General features: G+C 46.0%; 1 protein-coding gene across 1 annotated transcript in view; it reads right to left on the bottom strand.

Moving 5' to 3' along the window:
• The window catches only part of LOC115110154 (uncharacterized), a 33,750-nt gene extending 23,001 nt beyond the window's left edge, over nucleotides 1–10,749 (bottom strand). The window contains exon 1 of the mRNA XM_065010036.1: nucleotides 10,381–10,749. Coding sequence (XP_064866108.1) covers nucleotides 10,381–10,420 — 40 coding nt within the window. The 5' untranslated portion in view covers nucleotides 10,421–10,749. The remainder of the gene's footprint in view (nucleotides 1–10,380) is intronic.
• Nucleotides 10,750–20,359: the final 9,610 nt, after the last annotated feature.

Raw genomic sequence — 20,359 nt, 5'->3', positions numbered from 1 at the left:
GAGCGAGCGCATAGTGGCTTTCTAGAACATAATGAGACTTGTTCTGCTATGTTCTTTAAGTTGGTTAGGGCAAGACAGAGTAGGAAGGTAATGCATGGTGTTAGGGAAGAAAATGGTAGTATAGTTAGAGAACCAGAGGATATGGTCAGGGTGACAACTGATCATTTCCAAGGTTTATTTAAGGAAAGGGAAATAGATGTAGAGCAGGGAAATGTGTTTTTAGAACACTTGTCCAGGCGGTTGCCGGAGGACATTAGAGAAGTGATGGAGGCCCAGATCTCACTAGAAGAGGTTGAGAGCGCTCTTAGGAGGATGGGAAAAGGGAAGGTGCCTGGGATAGATGGGCTGCCGGCTGAGTTTTATCTCAAGTTTTGGGGTATACTTGGACCAGTGGTCCTCGAAGTCTTGAAGGCCATCCTTGAGACGGGGTCCCGGGGGATCAATGGCTGTTGGTGTGCTGTCACTTTTATATAAGAAGGGGGAAGTAACAGACCTTGGCAACTGGCGGCCGTTGACCATGCTGTGTGTAGATTACAAGCTACTTGCAAAGGTTTTAGCAGACCGGTTGCGCACAGCCCTTCCCTACGTCGTTCATGAGGATCAGACGTGCGGGGTAGAGGGCCGCTCTATTCGATGGAACCTACAGTTAATCAGGGACTCCATCGCTTGGGTTGAAGATAGAGGTCTGCCTTTAATGGTAGCAGCGCTAGATCAGGCGAAAGCCTTCGATCGCGTGAATAGATCCTTTTTATTCAGAGTGTTAGGTCGATTAGGATTTGGGGAGAAGTTTATAGGATGGATTCGTACATTATATGTCGGAGCGGGGTGCCGAGTTAGTGTAAATAGTCACTTGGGTGATGTTTTTGACCTCTCGTCTGGGGTCAGGCAGGGGTGCCCACTCTCGGCTCTCCTCTTCGTTCTGTACATGGAGCCTCTGGGGGCTGCCATTAGGGCAGACACAGGGGTGGAAGGTTTGCTGATCCCTGGAAGTGGTGGGCTGCGTGTTAAGATGACGCAGTACGCCGACGACACTTCCTTGCTGTTGTGCAAGGACTCGTGCCTGACAAGGTCCCTTGCCATCTTTGGGGATTTCACCCGAGCGTCGGGAGCAGTTCTGAACCATGCAAAGTCTTCAGTCAAGTTTTTCGGAAGATGGCGCGGTAGAACGGATGTGCCTGGGGGGTTATCTCTCTGTGAGGGGGCCCTGAGGATTCTCGGGGTCCATTTTGAGACCTCCGGCTCAGCGACGCTAAACTGGAACATGCGTATCGCAGTGGTACAGAGGAAGCTAGCAATGTGGAAAGCTAGGTATTTGTCTTTTATGGGCAAAGTCCTGGTCCTAAAGGTGGATGTGTTGCCGTCTCTTTTGTATTTGGCATACATCTACCCATTGCCGGCTTGTCTGAGGAGGCCTCTAGTGAGGCTTGTGTTTCAGTTTATGTGGAGTGGCAGGTGCGAGTGGGTCGCCAGGGCACGCATGATCTGTCCCATCGGGAGGGAGGTAGGGGGTACCACATTTCCCCTCAAGCTGGACTCAATTTTTGTTTCCTTCTTGTTAACGGAGCTTGCTCAGCCAGTGATACACCCGTCCGGTTACCTCCTGCGGGTGTTTTCTCGTATCAGGCGAGAAGCATAATGGTGTGGTCTAACACGGGTCCTCGGGCGGAACAGCTGCCGTGGCACTTTGGTCATGCGGCCAAGTGGCTGCGTGCGCACCCTGAGGTTGAAGTTGCCCGAGTAGGTTTAGATCACAGGCACCTGTACGAGGAGGTCAGAAAGCCAGGGAGTCCGGCGCCTGTAGTGGGCATCTCGGAAGTGGTCTGGGAGGGAGTGCAGGCGCGGGGTCTGGATAACAGGCTCAAGGACCTGAATTGGTTGAGCCTTCATAAGTGTTTGCCGTTACGTTCCATCTTGTACCGGTATAATTTGGTGCAATCCCCCACCTGTCTAAGATCCTCTTGTGGCAGGGAGGAGACTGTGCGCCATGTCTTTTGGGACTGTGCCTTTGCCGGAGTAGTATGGGCTAGGGCACGGGTGTTGTTAGGTTTGGTAAAGGGGGATTTTGTATTGACGTGGGCCAGGTTAGAGAGGGGTGTAGGGAGAGCGAGAGGGACGGATAGGGACAGGTTTCTGCTCTGGCTTCTCATGAGTCTCTTTAAACGGGGCTGTGGGAAGCAAGGCAGAACATGGTGAAGACAGGGAAAGATTGGGGGTGGAAGGGATAGTGAGGAGGGTGGAAGGAGATTTGAGGGGGAGGATGAAGAGGGAGGAGAGGAAGTGGGGGCAGCATGCTGCTCGGGAGAGGTGGAAGGGGGGTTTAGGGCTGGGTGTCATTTAGATTTGTAAGAGGATAGATTAGGGACGGGGAGATAGGGAGAGGTATTTTGTAGGGTAACGGGGAGGGAAGATGCTCCCCTGAGGTTTTGTTTGTGGTTTATGTTTTACTTTAATTAGTTTATTTAAAATACCATTATTTGTGTATGTATGTAAATTATGAGTTTGTAAAGAATGAATGGTATTGAAGATAATAAATTATTTTATAAAAAAAATTTAAAAAATAGGCTGTAATTAGGTTTCACGTTCCGTTTGTTATTTTGTATCAGTTATTTCATATACCGCGATCCTTCATTAAAGATCATGAGTAACCACCACGCTGCATTTCGGTCCGACTTTCTTTCAACAACAGACGAACGTCGTTACACCCACCCCATTACACCACCACCACCAGTCTGTACTGTTGACAGCAGGCAGGATGGGGCCATGGACTCATGGTGCTTACGCCAAATCCTGACTCTGCCATCAGCATGATACAACGGGAACAGGGATTTGTCAGACCAGGCAATGTATTTCCACTCCTCAATTGTCCATTGTTGGTGATCCCGTGCCCACTATCAGCTAAAAATTCTTCTTGTTTTTAGCTGATAGGACTGGAACCCGGTATAGTCATCTGCTGCCCATCCATGACAAGGACAGTATAATGTCTAGAAATGCGAAGGTTGCGAGTTCGAATCTCATCACAGTCAACTTTAGCATTTTAGCTAATTTGCAACTTTTCAACCACTTACTACTTTTTAGCTACTTTGCAACTACTTAGCATGTTAACTAACCCTTCCCCTAACCTTAACCCTTTAATCTAACTCCTAAACTTAATCCTAACCTTAACCCTAACCTCTACCCCTAGCCTAGCTAACATTAGTTGTTGATCGTGTTGTTGTTGATGTGCATAGGCAACTGAGGGAGAGAGCCTACCTGTTCATAGTGTTTGATCAATAGGACTGTAAAAGATTTCAAAAGTAAGAGGACTCCTGTGGTATTTATACTGAACAAAAATATAAATGCAACATGCAACAATTTCAAAGATATTACTGAGTTACAGTTCAATGAAGGAAATCAGTCAATTTAAATAAAATCCTTAGGCCCTAATCTATGGATTCCACATAACTGGGGAGCCAAGCCCAGCCAACCAGAATGATTATTACCCCCCCCGAGAGTATCACACAGGTGAAGAAGCTACCCAGACTACTTGCATTGCCCCCCTCTTTTACACTGCTGCTACTCTCTGTAATTATATATGCATAAGTCACTTTAATAACTCTACCCACATGTGTATATATTACCTCAATAACCTGGACTAACCGGTGCACCCGCACATTGACTCTGTACCGGTACCCCCTGTATGTAGCCTCCACATTGACTCTGTACCGGTACCCCCTGTATGTAGCCTCCACATTGACTCTGTACCGGTACCCCCTGTATGTAGCCTCCACATTGACTCTGTACCGGTACCCCCTGTATGTAGCCTCCACATTGACTCTGTACCGGTACCCCCTGTATGTAGCCTCCACATTGACTCTGTACCGGTACCCCCCCTGTATGTAGCCTCCACATTGACTCTGTATTGACTCTGTACCCCCTGTATGTAGCCTCCACATTGACTCTGTACCCCCTGGTAGCCCCCTGTATGTAGCCTCCACATTGACTCTGTACCGGTACCCCCTGTATGTAGCCTCCACATTGACTCTGTACCTGGTACCCCCTGTATGTAGCCTCCACATTGACTCTGTACCGGTACCCCCTGTATGTAGCCTCCACATTGACTCTGTACCGGTACCCCCTGTATGTAGCCTCCACATTGACTCTGTACCGGTACCCCCTGTATGTAGCCTCCACATTGACTCTGTACCGGTACCCCCTGTATGTAGCCTCCACATTGACTCTGTACCGGTACCCCCTGTATGTAGCCTCCACATTGACTCTGTACCCCTGTATGTAGCCTCCCGGTACCCCCTGTATGTAGCCTCCACATTGACTCTGTACCGGTACCCCCTGTATGTAGCCTCCACATTGACTCTGTACCGGTACCCCCTGTATGTAGCCTCCACATTGACTCTGTACCGGTACCCCCTGTATGTAGCCTCCACATTGACTCTGTACCGGTACCCCCTGTATGTAGCCTCCACATTGACTCTGTACCGGTACCCCCTGTATGTAGCCTCCACATTGACTCTGTACCGGTACCCCCTGTATGTAGCCTCCACGGTTGACTCACACTCGGTACCCCCTGTATGTAGCCTCCACATTGACTCTGTACCGGTACCCCCTGTATGTAGCCTCCACATTGACTCTGTACCGGTACCCCCTGTATGTAGCCCCCTGTATGTAGCCTCCACATTGACTCTGTACCGGTACCCCCTGTATGTAGCCTCCACATTGACTCTGTACCGGTACCCCCTGTATGTAGCCTCCACATTGACTCTGTACCGGTACCCCCTGTATGTAGCCTCCACATTGACTCTGTACCGGTACCCCCTGTATGTAGCCTCCACATTGACTCTGTACCGGTACCCCCTGTATGTAGCCTCCACATTGACTCTGTACCGGTACCCCCTGTATGTAGCCTCCACATTGACTCTGTACCGGTACCCCTGTATGTAGCCTCCACATTGACTCTGTACCGGTACCCCCTGTATGTAGCCTCCACATTGACTCTGTACCGGTACCCCCTGTATGTAGCCTCCACATTGACTCTGCCTCCACATTGACTCTGGTACCCCCTGTATGTAGCCTCCACATTGACTCTGTACCGGTACCCCCTGTATGTAGCTTCCACATTGACTCTGTACCGGTACCCCCTGTATGTAGCCTCCACATTGACTCTGTACCGGTACCCCCTGTATGTAGCTTCCACATTGACTCTGTACCGGTACCCCCTGTATGTAGCCTCCACATTGACTCTGTACCAGTACCCCCTGTATGTAGCCTCCACATTGACTCTGTACCGGTACCCCCCTGTATATAGCCTGCACATTGACTCTGTACCGGTACCCCCTGTATGTAGCCTCCACATTGACTCTGTACTGGTACCCCCTGTATGTAGCCTGCACATTGACTCTGTACCAGTACCCCCTGTATGTAGCCTCCACATTGACTCTGTACCCCCTGTATGTAGCCTCCCATTGACCTGTACCCCTGTAGCCTCCACATTGACTCTGTACCGGTACCCTGTATGTAGCCTCCACAGCCTCCACATTGACTCATTGACTCCGGTACCCCCTGTATGTAGCCTCCACATTGACTCTGTACCGGTACCCCCTGTAGCCTCCATGACTAGCCTCCACATTGACTCTGTACCGGTACCCCCTGTATGTAGCCTCCACATTGACTCTGTACCCCGGTACCCCCTGTATGTAGCCTCCACATTGACTCTGTACCGTACCCCTGGTACCCCCTGTATGTAGCCTCCACATTGACTCTGTACCGGTACCCCCTGTATGTAGCCTCCACATTGACTCTGTACCGGTACCCCCTGTATGTAGCCTCCACATTGACTCTGTACCGGTACCCCCTGTATGTAGCCTCCACATTGACTCTGTACCGGTACCCCCTGTCCACATTGACTCTGTAGCCTCCACATTGACTCTGTACCGGTACCCCCTGTATGTAGCCTCCACATTGACTCTGTACCGGTACCCCCTGTATGTAGCCTCCACATTGACTCTGTACCGGTACCCCCTGTATGTAGCCTCCACATTGACTCTGTACCGGTACCCCCTGTATGTAGCCTCCACATTGACTCTGTACCGGTACCCCCTGTATGTAGCCTCCACATTGACTCTGTACCGGTACCCCCTGTATGTAGCCTCCACATTGACTCTGTACCGGTACCCCCTGTATGTAGCCTCCACATTGACTCTGTACCGGTACCCCCTGTATATAGCCTCCACATTGACTCTGTACCGGTGACCCCCTGTATGTAGCCTCCACATTGACTCTGTACCGGTACCCCCTGTATGTAGCCTCCACATTGACTCTGTACCGGTACCCCCTGTATGTAGCCTCCACATTGACTCTGTACCCCCGGCCTCCACATTGACCCCCTGTATGTAGCCTCCACATTGACTCTGTACCTGTATGTACCCCCTGTACCGGTACCCCTGTATGTAGCCTCCACATTGACTCTGTACCGGTACCCCCTGTATGTAGCCTCCACATTGACTCTGTACCGGTACCCCCTGTATATAGCCTCCACATTGACTCTGTACCGGTACCCCTGTATGTAGCCTCCACATTGACTCTGTACCGGTACCCCCTGTATGTAGCCTCCACATTGACTCTGTACTGTATGTAGCCTCCCATTGACTCTGTACCGGTACCCCTGTAGCCTCCACATTGACTCTGTACCGGTACCCCCTGTATATAGCCTCCACATTGACTCTGTACCGGTACCCCTGTATATAGCCTCCACATTGACTCTGTACCGGTACCCCCTGTATGTAGCCTCCACATTGACTCTGTACCGGTACCCCCTGTATGTAGCCTCCACATTGACTCTGTACCCCCTGTATGTAGCCTCCACATTGACTCCGGTACCCCCTGTATGTAGCCTCCACATTGACTCTGTACCGGTACCCCCTGTATGTAGCCTCCACATTGACTCTGTACCGGTACCCCCTGTATGTAGCCTCCACATTGACTCTGTACCGGTAGCCCCCTGTATGTAGCCTCCACATTGACTCTGTACCGGTACCCCCTGTATGTAGCCTCCACATTGACTCTGTACCGGTACCCCCTGTATGTAGCCTCCACATTGACTCTGTACCGGTACCCCCTGGTACCCCCTGTACCCCCTGTATGTAGCCTCCACATTGACTCTGTACCCCCTGGTAGCTTCCACCCTGTATATAGCCTCCACATTGACTCTGTACCGGTACATTGACCCCTGTATGTAGCCTCCACATTGACTCTGTACCGGTACCCCCTGTATGTAGCCTCCACATTGACTCTGTACCGGTACCCCCTGTATGTAGCCTCCACATTGACTCTGTACCGGTACCCCCTGTATGTAGCCTCCACATTGACTCTGTACCTGTATGTAGGTGACTCCCCCTGTATGTAGCCTCCACATTGACTCTGTACCGGTACCCCCTGTATGTAGCCTCCACATTGACTCTGTACCGGTACCCCCTGTATGTAGCCTCCACATTGACTCTGTACCGGTACCCCCTGTATATAGCCTCCACATTGACTCTGTACCGGTACCCCCTGTATGTAGCCTCCACATTGACTCTGTACCGGTACCCCCTGTATGTAGCCTCCACATTGACTCTGTACCGGTACCCCCTGTATGTAGCCTCCACATTGACTCTGTACCGGTACCCCCTGTATGTAGCCTCCACATTGACTCTGTACCGGTACCCCCTGTATGTAGCCTCCACATTGACTCTGTACCGGTACCCCCTGTATGTAGCCTCCACATTGACTCTGTACCGGTACCCCCTGTATGTAGCTTCGCTGTTGTTATTTTACAGCTGCTCTTTATTTTTTTTATATTTTTTAGGTATTTATCTTAAAACTGCATTGTTGGTAAATGGCTTGTAAGTATTTCACTGGTCTACACCTGTTGTATTCATCGCATGTGACTAATAAAATGTGTTTTTTATTTTATATAAATCTGCAAAAGTATCTAAAAACCTGTGTTTGCTTTGTCATTATGGGGTATTGTGGATAGATTGATGAGTTTTGACTTATTTAATCAATTTTAGAATAAGGCTACAATGTAACAACATTTGGAAAAAGAAAAGGGGTCTGAATACTTTCCGAATGCACTGTATGTGTGAATCGTTTTGATATAGAATGGACCATTATCATGTACCCGTCTTGGAACAGGGACATGGGATAGAAAATAAATAGCAAATTACATAGCCTATAGAAATGTTGCGCAACATGAGCTCATGGGCTCCTGTGTTTGATTTGATTTTCTAAAACAATTGCATTGACGTCAGAGTGATTAGAGGGACAATAGAGTGCTGAGTACCCAGCAATGATCAAGTTTGGTAGGCTACTAATGACCATCAGCAGCATCAGAAGCCTATCGGCAGCAGCATCAGAAGCCTAGTTACCGTGACTAAACGGTCGGTTCGGCTGTAATACAGTCACTGTAACAGCCCTGTCTCCACCCCTCCTGCCACATGACTGCACCTGTCCTCACCTGTAATGCATTACATAGATGTAAGGGACTTCTTCACCCCCTGGCGACTTGAAGCCAGAACCTCACCCACAGAGCTGTGCATGTCTGTGTGTTGTTAGACAAATCCTTAGATTTGGCCAAATAGAATACCATTGTAGTTAGACAGCTGAAGTTGTAGTCTACACACAACTTACATATATTTGCTAGGTAAGAGTAGAAATATTGTCTTCATAAGCACACCAATATGATATTTACAGGATATGTTTTGTATTTGTAACAAAAACACAAATCGCCAATTTTTTGTTGATAAAAGGTATCCAGACTTAAGCTGGGCGATGTTTGTGTAATGTCCACGTGTAGCCTACACCTGTCGGGATACTAGTAGTTCTGGGATTTGTCCTCCGGGCAAAGATCTAAGAGCGGACATAAGGAGAGACGAGCCAAAACTAGCCAGCGAGGCTATAGAGCATTGTGTTGTAGGGAAGCTGAGCTGACTCATGACTGGGCATTCAACTCTTGATACTGTTTCCACAGTTCCACCGTCTTTACATCTTGTTGAAACGTTGGAACTACATTGCAAGCTACTTTCATAGCAAAACGTTGTATATATTTTGATTTTTATCTTCATTTAACTAGGCAAGTCAGTTAAGAAACACATTCTTATTTACAATGACAGCCTAAGAACAGTGGGTTAACTGCCTTGTTCATGGGGCAGAAAACGACTGATTTTTGACCTCGTCAGCTTGGGGATTTGATCTAGCAACCTTTTGGTTACAGGTCCAACGCTCTAACCACTAGGTTACCTGCCGCCCTCGTTGTAGAACGAGTGTATTATCAAACACATTCCAAACCACTGGCTCTTGCTACCTTTCTATTAGTGATTTGACAGGGGCATTTCAGCTTGATTGGCTAGCCAGCTTGGCTAAACACACGGTCAGTGCAGGCTTTAGCCTACACATGTGGAACTGAACTGAGCTGATCTTGAGATGGGAGATTCAGTCAGGAGGGGAGAAGTCCTCGACTTCAAAACTTTGTTCTCTCCATAGCAAAGATAACTTAGCTTACCTCTGTACTCACTACTTCCAATGTTTCTTGTGATTGAATGGCAAAAACAAACCCAAGAAACACCCACGTCAAAACCACACCCCCAAGAAAACTGATGTTTGGTTTCAATCATGAGGCCAGAAGTGTTTCTTAATGACTAAGCTTCAAAACGAGGCCAAATCAGGAAGTTCAGTCACTCTTAAAATACATCTACTGGTAATTGTTATCATTATTTTAAGCTGAATTATTATTGAAGTCAGTTTTAAAACTCAATCTCAATGTAGTCAAATACGTAAATTCTTGGAAAATATAAATTGCTTGCATCAATTATCTGGCAGAAGTCAGTATTTCCTTAGTCAAGAATACTATTGAGCATATCAATCCCTTTACTAAACATTGACCGATCATTTGACTATTGGCTAGTGATTTATGATAGTCTGGAGAGATTACTCCTAGTTCTTCCCCATTACTGACAGAGATCCAAATCTTTACTTGAGATTAAACTCAAACTCATTACATGGATGGCCTAGCATCTGCTGGTTTTAGATTCTTCCTTTCAATTAAGACCTATAGGTGAGGGGAGTTCCTTATAAATCAATTACCTTCATTAATCAACCAAGCCCAAGGGAGGAGAGACACTCAACCCTCTGTGGAGGTTTAACACTGCAAGTATAAAGCTTCAAGCAAATTTACCATTCAAATAAATTAATGATTAACATGATACACTTTTCTCAATTTGAAGTAGAATCCATCCCTGAGTACTTGTATCCAACATGCAGCCCTTAAGAATATTAATTTCAAGATATTACTGTTTTCTCTATTTTCTGACATATTCCAGTAGATTGGACTTTTTTGGAAATTAAACTCACCCATTGTCAGACAGAAGATATTCCATATTTGGGTCTTCATGTCAGAAATAAAGACAGGTATTTTCTCTAGTCGACCTGAACAAGCGTTCTGGTGAAAAGTGTGTTGACCAGTCTCTGTCGCAAAATGTCTTGTGAATGTAGATGCTACTATATACGTATATAAGTATGCATTTCCAGTTCACAGCTCACTGTCACTTCCCCATTTGTGCTGTGCCTGTATTTACTGCAGAGTAGACAGTTCTGTGGTCAATATAGCCCTTGTATGATTGGTGGAAAACCAAAAGAGACTCAAAAGAGAATGCATAGATTGATGGTCTTGACCTAAAATAAACTCGTTTGGAATTCCACCCAATGGATCAAATATGCTGAACATTTTGATTGGATACAAAAAGCTAAATAGAATAAAGCAATACCATTATTTCAAATGTCTAGTTTAAGTGTCAACTACAGCCACCGTAGTTGTTAGAATTTTGCATCTTAATTAATTACAATTTTTTATTTCACTAGGCAAGTCAGTAAAGAACAAATTCCTATTTACAATGGCGGCCTACCGGGGAACAGTGGGTTAACTGCCTTGTTCAGGGGCAGAATGGCAGATTTTTATCTTGTCAGCTCGGGCTTTCAATCCGTTGCTGGCCCAACACTCTAACCACTAAGCCACTTGCTGCCTCTTTATAAACATGTCACGAAGAACCAAATCCATGTGTTGATGCCAATGAGCTACTTTAGTGACAGGTTGCATACAGTCCACTGTTACTTTTCCTAATAGTTTTGATAAATGTCTTCATTCACATCATGTGCTGTATTGTCCTGAGCAGAGACATTAACGTAATCTTCATCATCGTCTTCACTATTCATTTTCTCATGAGACACCCCACAAACACCATTTCTTTGAGTGTTTCCGTCCTCGTTGTCATAGACGTCCTCTGATTTCCCATAGCTGTGCCCTTTTTCCTTCTCATTTTTCTTTGCACCCTAGAGACCTCTCTGGTAACAGACGTTTTCAACATTAACATAGTCCTCTTCCTCTTCGTTGTCCTCCCCTCTGTTGTGTCTGTTGTCAAGACCTGTTGCATAACAGTTTGCTCATGAATTTTCGCAAAAGCAAACTCAAAAAGGGAATAAAAAAAACCTTACAAACAAAATGATATAAACAAAAATCGTTGGCCCGAATTTGAGATGCTGCTTAACTTTTCAGGCTCAAGGCGTAAATCAAGTTTACAGTATAGTGATATCACTTACATTCTCTCTGGTCAGCCTCTGTAGATGGCTTTCTGTTCATCCTCGTCCTCCAGATGACTAGACAGATGACTAGAAGAAGCAGAAACAGCAGTCCTACCCCACCAGTCCCTCCAGAGACAATGATGGGGACCATGAAGTCTTGTAGATGGCAAATTCATAGGATATAAAAACAAAAAATGGTGATATGAAGGACTATGAATCATCTTACAATACTATGATTTTTCTCTCACGTAAAAGCTATTTTAAATGTGTTTTTTTAAAGTGTGTGTTACTTTACCTCTAATGGTGACAGCTAGTTCCCTATTAGCCGAGCTGAATGACCGGGTGGAAACGTTGACTACATAGCTGCAGCTGTATTTCCCACAGTCTGTATACTCTGCAACAAGGAAGTGAAAGGAGGCAGAGTGGTTGACTGCTGGCTTAGTTTCAGTCCTGTTGGACCCAGAGAAGTCCAGATAGAAGAGGCCTCCAGGATACTGTGGCTGAATGGAGCAGGTGATGGAGAAGCTGTACAGTAATGAGAGAAAATTGATAGGGGTTACTAGTGCTTGGAGGGGAAACATTCAATGTGCAAGTGGATGAGCCGTGGCTTCAGTTCATATCAGGAGAAAGTTGACAATAGTTGTGGAGTGGAGTAGTCATCACCTCTTAAATCAGGGAACAGGAGGGGACTTAGCTGTAAATACAAATAGCAGATACATTCCATTGTCAGATACAATGTCAGATATAGTTTATGTTACAGCTACTGAGATTTGACTGTCTGCATCTCTCTTTAATAAGGGTTTGATTTTAAGTCAGTTTTATTTACATTTATTATGCCTCTTTCCCCTAGTTGGAGGCTTTGGTAGAAAACATAAACATTCTCTCTATATATATAGCGACATGTCATTTTAATGGAATATGTTGAACATCCTTTTACAGTCTGTCTAAAATGCTGATCTGTTATGGACTTATGGAGTTCCTCCAAGCTCTATTTAAGTTCTATTTAAGGCCTTTATTGGCATGGTAAACATATGTTTACATTGCCAAAGCAAGTGAAAGAGATAATAAATAACAGTGAAATAAACAATACAAAATGAACGGTAAACATTACACTCACAAAAGCTCCGAAAGAATAAAGACATTTCAAATGTCATTGTGTCTATATACAGTGTTGTTACGACGTGCAAATAGTTAAAGTACAAAAGGGAAAATAAATCAACATAAATATAGGTTGTATTTACAGTGGAGTTTGTTCTTCACTGGTTGCCTTTTTCTTGTGGCAACAAGTCACACATCTTGCTGCTGTGATGGCACACTGTGGTATTTCACCCAATAGATTGGATTCGTTTTCGAATTGTTTTCAAATTCTTTGTGGGTCTGTTTAATCTGAGGGAAATATGTGTGTCTATAATACGGCCATACATTTGGCAGGAGGTTAGGAAGTGCAGCTCAGTTTCCACCTCATTTTGTGGGCAGTGTGCACATTGCCTGTCTTCCCTTGAGAGCCAGGTCTGCCTTCGGCGTCTTTTCTCAATAGCAAGGCTATGGTCACTGAGTCTGTACATAGTCAAAGATGTCCTTCATTTTGGGTCAGTCACAGTGGTCAGGTATTCTGCCACTGTGTACTCTTTGTTTAGGGCCAAATAGCATTCTAGTTTGTTCTGTATTTTTATTGTTTCCAATGTGTCAAGTAATTATGTTTTTGTTTTCTCATGATTTGGTTGGGTCAAATTGTGTTGCTGTCCTGGGGCTCTGTGGGGTCTGTTTGTGTTTGTGAATAGAGCCCCAGGACCAGCATGCTTATGGGCTCTTCTTCAGGTTAATTTCGCTGTATGTGATGGCTTTGTTTTGGAAGGTTTGGGAATCGCTTCCTTTTAGGTGGTTGTAGAATTTAGCGACACTTTTCTGGATTTGGATAATTAGCGGGTATCGGTCTAATTCTGCTCTGCATGCATTATTTGGTGTTTTACATTGTACACATGATATTTTTGCAGAATTCTGCATGCAGTCTCAATTTGGTGTTTGTCCCATTTTGTGAATTCTTGATTGGTGAGTGGACCCTAGACCTCACAACCATAAAGGGCAATGTGTTTTATAACTGATTCAAGTATTTTTAGCCAGATCCTAATTGGTATGTCGAATTTGATGTTCCTTTTGATGGCTTAGAAGGCCCTTCTTGCCTTGTCTCTCAGATTGTTCACAGCTTTGTGGAAGTTACCTGTGGCGCTGATGTTTAGGCCAAGGTATGTATAGTTTTTTGTGTGCTCTAGGGCAACTGTGTCTAGATGGAATTTGTATTCGTGGTCCTGGCAACTGGACCTTTTTTGGAACACCATTATTTTTGTCTTACTGAGATTTACTGTTAGGGCCCAGATCTGACAGAATCTTTGCAGAAGATCTAGGTGCTGCTGTATGCCCTCCTTGGTTGGGGACAGAAGCACCAGATCATCAGCAATCAGTAGACATTTGACTTCAGATTCTAGTAGGGTGAGGCCGGGTGCTGCAGACTGTTCTAGTGCCCTGGCCAATTCGTGGATATATATGTTGAAGACAGTGAAGCTTAAGCTGCATCCCTGTCTCACCCCTGGCCCTATGGAAAGAAATGTGTGTTTTTTTCCTATTTTAAACACACACTTGTTTGTGTACATGGATTTTATAATGTCTTATGTTTTTCTCCCAACACCACTTTCCATTAATTTGTATTGCAGATCCTCAAGCCAAATTGAGTCTAAAGCTTTTTTGAAATCAACAAAGCATGAGAAGACTTTGCCTTTGTTTTGTTTGTTTTCAATTAGGGTGGGCAGGTTGAATACATGGTCTGTCGTACGGTAATTTGGTAAAAAGCCAACTTGACATTTGCTCAGTATACTGTTTTCGCTGAGGAAATGTATGAGTCTGCTGTTAATGATAATGCAGAGGATTTTCCCAAGGTTGCTGTTGACATATATCCCCCGGTAGTTATTGGGGTGAAATTTGTCTCCACTTTTGTGGATTTGGGTGATCAGTCCTTGGTTACAAATATTGGGGAAGATGCCAGAGCTGAGGATGATGTTAAATAGTTTAATTTGTAGTCTGTATATTTTATAATTTCCAGGCATGATCCTGGTTGGTCAGCACAGGATGGTACATAACATCTTGGCATTTGGACATCAGAGAGCTCCGTTAACTCCGTTTCCCAACAGATCCATCGTTCCACTAGGTCAGCCGGGTGGATTGGTTCATCCCAGTCCCTCTTGGTCTGCCACAGGTCCTGGACTAAGACTTTGGCCCGTGTTGTGTATGGCAGGACATACCCAAGGGGATCGTATTGACTGGCCAAGGTCCGATAGATGGTGCGCAGAGTGGGGGTTTCAGTACTCGGAGATGAGCGGTGCTTATACCCCAGGGTCTCCGGTATGCAGCTCCACCTCAGTCCTAGAGTGGGCTCTTCCGGGTTAGCACCAGACTGCGTTAGCCATAGTTCACTGCTACTGGACCTAGCTTGTGGCGGGAGGTGCTGGATAACCTCCGCTCTGTTACTAGCCCACTGTCTGACCTCAAATCCCTCTTTGGACAGGAGATTCCGTACTTTATCAAGGAGTACTTTTGCTTCAGCCATGGATGGGATGCTCTGTAAGCAGTTTTCCACATAGAAGGTACTCTCCACTGAATCCAAAACTTCTGGGTCACTGTCTGGATGCTCCCATGCGTGTCTCTGCAGAGCGTATATGGAACAGCAAGGACTGCAGGTGGTGCCAAATGGGAGTACCTGCCATTCATAGATTGTGGGCTCTGCATCTCGTTCCATATCTCGCCATATGAACCGGAGCAGTGTGGTGTCGGAAGGCAGTAAACGAATCTGATGAAACATGGCTTTGATGTCTCCACTGATGGCTGTAGAGTGCTGCCGGAACCGGAGAAGGACACCGAGCAAGGAAGGACCTAAGGTTTGTCCGGGGAGTAGACAGTCATTCAGGCTTTGACCAGCATCTTGGAATGAACAGTTGAAGACAAGTCTATACTTCCCACCATGTTGCTGGATAACATGGTGAGGGATATACCAGGATTCACGGAGTGCGTTTCCCTCTTCATGAGCTGTCACTTCAGTGACGTAGCCTGCCTTCTCAAGGTTATGAATCTCTTGGTTATGAACTTCTGTAAACTCAGGATTCTTCACCAGGCGTCGCTCCGTTCCACGCAGTAGTGGGAGTACAGCCCGTGTCGTGGTTGCCAGAGGAGGATGGTTGGGCACCCGTAGCAGTGGGGTTGCATACCTGTGAACGCCATCCATTTCAGTGGTGGTGGTGCTCTTCTCCAGGAGGTCTAATGCATAGGAGTCCTGTTTCCAGCGAGTGACCTCCTGTAGCTTCCGGTTGGAGAAGGTGTCCATCTTCCAGAGCATCTCAACATTCCGAAGGAGGTCAGTGGCTGCATCTGGATCGCTTCTGGTGAAGAGGACTTGCTGTGACTGTACAGCTTGGGTGGAGAGAAGTAGATGGGATGGACCTTGCACAGCCCAACCCAAGGATGTATGGATAGCAATGGGCCCTCCTTCTGATCCAGCTCGAAGGACCATTGAAAGATTAGTGGAATCTGTGTGGGTAGCCGAACAGGGAGTTGACGTGACCACCCCTCCACATGGACCTGACCTGTCTGCCTTTCTTTCCCAATCTGCCCCTCTGGTACAGCATGGCCCACAGTCCCCGGAGGTTCCGGGGTCAACAGCCAACACGGAGCACGGGAGACAGGCCGGTGCCAGTGACACAAGTTAGCATTCCTCCATCTGGACAAAGCATCACTCCTTTGCATTTCCGTCAATTACCAACCAAGGCAAATCGTTCCTTTCGTCCAGGGCCAGGCCAGTCCTCAAACAACAGATCGGAGGGCTCTCGCCCAATTCCGGCTGCCACAAATGGTGGGTCTGGGACAGTAGGGGACCGGCCCAATGAGGCCACAGTGGACTCATCAGAAGTCCCGAGTTTATCCTATACGCAACCAGAAGAGGGAGCCAACATTATGAAACTTCTAGTAGCCTCAGCGTATGGAATTCCCAGATCCAAACTGCCATACTTTGAAAACGGAAAGGAGAGTGAATTTGTCCTTTTGGAAATGGCATTGGAGAGCCTGCTGGGTATTCACAGTCATCTGTCAGAACGCTACAAATACCAAGTACTAATGGATCATTTGCGGTTTCCCAGTGCATACAGGCTGGCCCAATCCTTTATGCACTCCGCAACACCATACACTGCAGCTCTCCAGGCCCTGAAGGCGAGATATGGTGAGCCACATCAGCTAGTCCAGAATGAACTAAACAACATCCTGAACACGTCTCCAATTAAAATGGGAGACCATGCTGCCTTCCAGGAATTCTCCCTGGCTGTCCAATCCCTGACCTCGATGCTCCAATCCGTTGAAGGAGAAGACGGGAACGAGCTGAAATGTGGCTCCCACGTGGACAGGCTTCTTAGCAAACTTCCAGTGTACCTCAGAGACAGTTTCATTGAACATTGTTTGAATAAGAGCATCCTGAAAGAGGGCTCGAGAAGCACCTATGCTCTCAGAGACCTGGCCGCATGGTTGGAGGTGAAGGCAAAGGCGAAGAGCATCGCTCACCAGGCCACAATCTCAGCCATAGCCACCGGGGGAAGGAAGGAGTTTGAACGCCAGGAGAGACAGAAAATGCTGGGGAGGAACCCGGGAAGAAGACCCCTCTCAAGTGCAAGAACATCAAATTCCAGCCTTACTGCCCATATTGCAATAGTAAGGGGCACTTCCTTGGCTCATGCCCCAGAGTAAAAAAGCTCACTCAAACTCAATTGACGACCTGGATCACTTCAGGCGAGCGATGCTACAAGTGTGCCCGTAGCCATAAGGCGGAGACCTGCACATTGAGGAAACCCTGCAACCGCTGTAAAGAAATCCATCTCACCGTGTTGCATGATCTAATTCCCCAAGCACAGAAGGAGCAGAGTATGCTCATGGTAGGAGCTGCAAAGGAGCTGTACCTCGACCAGCAGAACCGGTCTCCAAGGGTCATGTTGAAGGTGGTCAAGGTCACTCTGCAAAGTGAAGGGAGAAGCATTGATACATCGACCCCACAGGCATTTTTGGGTTGGAGGGTTTGTATTTTGTCCTGTAATTCATTCAATGTAATTGGATAATCCAGTGGGTTCTGGTAGTTTCTAACAGTTGATTCTAAGATGTGTATATGTTTTTGCTGTTGATTCTTTGTTATAGAGCCAAAAGATTGGAGAAGGGATTTATCCATACATCTCTGTTTTGTTGTTGTTTGTTTAGAGTTTTCCAATTTTCCCAGAAGTGGTTAGATTCTATGGATTCTTCAATTACATTGAACAGATTTCTGACATTCTGTTCCTTCTTTTTCCGTAGTGTATTTCTGTATTGTTTTAGTGATTCACTATAGTGAAGGCGTAGGCTCAGGTTTTCTGGGTCTCTATGTTTCTGGTTGGACAGGTTTCTCAATTTCTTTCTTAGGTTTTTGCATTATTCATCAAACCATTTGTCATTGTTGTTCATTTTCTTAGCTTAGAGGTCAAATATACTGTTTAGGTTTCCTACTGCCAAGTTTACACCTTCACTATTACAGTGAAACCTTGTCCCGTAAATCGTCTAGATGGGATTTAATTTGTTGCCGAAATGTTTTTTGGTAGATTTCCACACTCTTTTCCTTCCATCTATAGCATTTTGTAATATTTTTCAGTTCATTTGGCCTTGATGCCTCATGATTTGAGCATAGGTCTGTTCAAGTAGAGTGTGATTTTGCTGTGATCTGATAGGGGTGTCAGTGGACTGACTGTGAACGCTCTAAGAGACACTGGGTTGAGGTCAGGGATAAAGTAGTCTACAGTACTACTGCCAAGAGATGAGCATTAGGTGTACCTACCATAGGAGTCCCCTCGAAGCCTGCCATTGACTATGTACACACCCAGTGTCCGACAGAGCTGCAGGAGTTGTGACCCGTTTATGTTGTAGTAGTTGTGTCTAGGGGGGCATATGGGGGGAGGGAATGCTGTCACCTTCAGATAGGTGTTTGTCCCCCTGTGTGCTGAGGGTGTCGGGTTCTTGTCCAGTTCTGGCATTTAGGTCGCCACAGACTAGTACATGTCCCTGAGCCTGGAAATCTCTAAAATGGAGAAGCTGTCATCGTTAAAGTATGGGATTCTATTGGGGGGATATAGGTACCACACGAGGACATTTTTCTCTGTTGAGATCATTTCCTTATTCATTTCCAGCCAGATGTAAAATGTTCCTGTTTGGACTAATTTAATAGAGTGGGTTAGGTCTGCTCTATAGCAAATTAGCATACCCCCCCCCCCCCGAGTCTCTTCCCTCTTTCACACCTGGTAGTTTGCTGGCTTGTCTGGGAGTGTCCTGCTCTCTGTCACCATTTCTCTCTCTCCAAGACAAAGAGTTATAAAAGTGGTCTTTCACACCTAGGTGTGATACCATGTGACCTCACAGGACTACTGTTGTCTCCGCCTCACTCTCTTAGCTCTTAGCCTCTTATCCTGCTGGACCTCTCAGGCTGGGCCTTTCTCGAGGAGAGAGAAGAACCTCCATCCTCAGTAGGCCGACCACAGGTCCTGGACCTTCGCCTTTAATGGAAAGAACTGGTGAACAGATAAGTTAGGGAAAGAACATTTTAGGGAATAGTACATACATTGGGATGGAAGAGCCCATGCACTACACAGTCTCAGAAGGAGACTTAGTCATTAAAAAGCTAGTAGCCTCAACGGTACATTTAAGATAACCTTCTTCAAGGAAAGAAGGAGAAGACAATTAGAGCACAGTCTGCAACTCAAGCAAGGAGCCAACAGAGAAGAGCAACAAGCAAAAGGACACCAACTCCTGACCAAAGGAGGAACCATCTAACTCAACCAGAAAGGACACATCTTCTTCCTTTGTTCTCCTCCATGCGGCCTGAACAATCAAGAAGCCACAACAGACTTTGATCACACGAGTATAACGTCATTTAATGTTCAGGATCTCCGGGTCTTCACTTCTTGTCCTTCATTCTATTTCCTACCTGCTCATGATCATTCTCATTATGCGTGTAAATATTTTGATGACTAAATGTTGATTGTATAATAATACACACAGGTGTGTATTGTTACCTTCAGATGAATCAATGTATTACTATTATTTTAAATTGTAGTCTTATAGAGTTATTACTAAAAATAACTCATAAGTCAAGTCTTCTTAGAAGGCCATTTTGTCCAATAGCTGGACTGGTGCCCGATTGAAGAATTTTACAGTAAACAAGTATACCCACTACCCGACATATGTAACGTTTTCTTCCTGGTCGCACTCGATTCCAAGTGTATCGGCCAATCAACCAACCCTCAAATGTCCACAGACTAACCCATCTTTCCCATTACACTACCATTTTACAATACATCCTTCTATTTTACTGTGATGTCTTGAACCATTTCTACAGAGATTGCCCTAAAAAATAAATAAATACTCTTATGTAGAGTCGCTGGCGTCGCAATTGTGTCATGTTAAAACTGTCGCACCGGGTCTTTTCCAGCTCTTACGCCAGGTTCGGCAATTGACCTGTCTTATATCAGGTCGCTTGCGCTCAGATGGGCAGGGTGGATATATTTGAGATGCGTCCTTCACAACATGACCCCAAGTGCTAATTTTAGGCAGCGCTGATAGGGACATTTAAGACCAACCAAAAGCTGGTTTTAGCGGTAAATGCAGTTGCTTATTTAACAGCGGAAACGCAGCCTATCCAGCTGTGATGCACGGT

Source organism: Oncorhynchus nerka, linkage group LG26 (genome assembly GCF_034236695.1).
Source record: "Oncorhynchus nerka isolate Pitt River linkage group LG26, Oner_Uvic_2.0, whole genome shotgun sequence".
Classification (NCBI taxonomy): Eukaryota; Metazoa; Chordata; class Actinopteri; order Salmoniformes; family Salmonidae; genus Oncorhynchus; species Oncorhynchus nerka.
Note: the sequence above shows the minus strand (reverse complement) of the source record. Positions and strands in the feature narration are given on the sequence as shown.